Source organism: Mus caroli, chromosome 11 (assembly GCF_900094665.2).
Source record: "Mus caroli chromosome 11, CAROLI_EIJ_v1.1, whole genome shotgun sequence".
Classification (NCBI taxonomy): Eukaryota; Metazoa; Chordata; class Mammalia; order Rodentia; family Muridae; genus Mus; species Mus caroli.
Genome location: NC_034580.1, coordinates 95,781,673 through 95,783,597, shown reverse-complemented (window position 1 = coordinate 95,783,597; position 1,925 = coordinate 95,781,673). Strand labels below are relative to the sequence as shown.

General features: G+C 44.9%; 1 protein-coding gene across 1 annotated transcript; it reads right to left on the bottom strand.

Annotated features, from left to right (window-relative positions):
• Window positions 1-423: 423 nt before the first annotated feature.
• On the bottom strand, window positions 424-1,327 carry LOC110304150 (keratin-associated protein 9-2-like). Its single transcript, XM_021175382.1, has one exon. It carries the CDS (start codon window positions 1,300-1,302, stop codon window positions 835-837), a length of 468 nt encoding a protein of 155 aa, XP_021031041.1. The 5' UTR covers window positions 1,303-1,327; the 3' UTR covers window positions 424-834.
• Between the last annotated feature and the right edge of the window lie 598 nt (window positions 1,328-1,925).

Sequence of the window (1,925 nt, the reverse complement as noted above, 5' to 3'; positions counted from 1 at the left end):
ACAATAGATAAGATGTGTTGAAACCTAGCTGCCCATCAAGAAGTAAATGGATAAAGAAAGTATGACAGGAGGCCATGGCTATATGATCCCACACCAGTGATATTTATAATAGCCAAAGACAGAAAAGGAGAGAACAGACCATTGGTTTATGGGACCTGAGATTGGAGGAACCAGAAGGATAGCAATTAGTGTGTATTAAACTTTAGTTATGCCAGACAAAAACCTCCCACTGATCTGATGTTCAACACTGTGCTTAGTATCAAGGATATGAAGGCACTACATTGAACACTTAAAAATCTATTGCTTATATAGATTCTTCATTAAGTGATTTATATTTTTGGTTGTGATCCTAGCCTTTAACGGCTGAGCCATCTCTCCAGCCCATAGTGATTTATAAAAATACAATGACAGATAAAATGGAGTGAATGATAGCACAGACTTTATTAAAATGACTTGCCTCTAGGTACACAACTCATAGGTGATCAGGAAGAAGAAAATGGTACATAAAAATCTGGGGTGACTCAGAAGAAAATACAGTTGAGAAGATAACAGGCTAAATAAAGTTTTTCTTGGAGGGAAGTGTTTTTGTAAGTTGTTTGGTGAGAAATATAAAGAGCATGGCTCCCACCGGAAACTGGTGCCAGACCTTCACAGCAGGCAGCCATAATGACAGGACAAGATCCATAATCTGTGGAGATGAGGAGACTCCATCCTTCCGCCAATCGTTTCATCTCTTATGTCAGACCGTACATTTATCAGGTCCCCTGGTGAGAACCTGAAGTTGGCCAGTCAAAGGTTAAGAGGTGGCTTTGAGCTGACAGGGCATGCCAGCTCTCACAGAAGCATGGCTTTGCAGGCCTTTTTTGGGAGCTGGTCATCAGTGGCAGATGGGCACACACAGCAGGGCTGGCAGCAGGGTGTGCTGCAGCCAATGATCACACAGGTGGGTTTAAAAGAGGTGGTCTTGCAGCAGCTGGTTTCACAGTAAGTTGGTTGGCAGCAGAGCTGGAAGAGTCTAGGCTGGCAGCAGCTGGGCACACAGCAGATGGTCACACAGGTTGGCTTGCAGCAGTTGCTGTCACAGGAGGCAGTGTCACAGCAGGTTGGTGGACAGCACAGCTGGGGGCTGCTGTTGACAGTCTTGGTGCTGTGGCAGCAGGTAGACTTGCAACAACAGGGTATGCTGCACCAACTAGGGGCACAGCAGATGAACACAGGGCAGCTGGATTCAGAGCTGGATTCAGAGCTGGTGGTCCTGCAGGAGGTGGCCTTGCAGCAGCATGGCTGACAGGTGTGGGTCATGGTGTCAGGAGTAGAGGGTGATAGTCTGTTCCCAGGTGAGTCTGCTACAATGTAGCAAGTTCTTCCAGTCAGGGCCTTTTATACGACAGGCCTCAAAGGTTTGGACCAATCAGAAGGACTTCTTTACCATTTTCCATATTTAATTTGTGTTCATCAAGGAAGAACTCACCCAATGCTCTGAATCATTTGCAAGCATTCATTACTTATCTGGTGATAACTTACTTGAAGTTTTCCCAATAAATCAGAGGTTCATCCCATCAGCTTTGTTGTAACGCTGATGGTCATCCAGGCCTTTGATAGCTCCTGACTGTATGGCAACGTCAAGATGACTGTGTTCTTGTATCTCTACTTAGATGTATAAACGTTTCTGGGGATGAGTGTAGTGTATTCACAATCATGAAGTCAACACGGAGTTTCCCTGTCTGCCCACAAGGTCCAAGTCTAAACTGTCTTAGTTGTCAGTTTCTGTGTAAATTCTTGTACCTGTGTATCTGAGGCATAGTAAAGGTGCTATGAGATAGGGTTTCTGGAATAACGTGTTTCATAGCAAAGTAAACCAGGACTTGTGGGCATGAAAACAAACTAAACCAAAACAACCCCCGCCCCGAGCATATTAGGAGTAA

What these genes read in the sequence shown, in the direction of transcription:
- LOC110304150 (XM_021175382.1), bottom strand. Translation starts at nt 1,302, where the DNA reads ATGACCCACACCTGTCAGCCATGCTGCTGCAAGGCCACCTCCTGCAGG.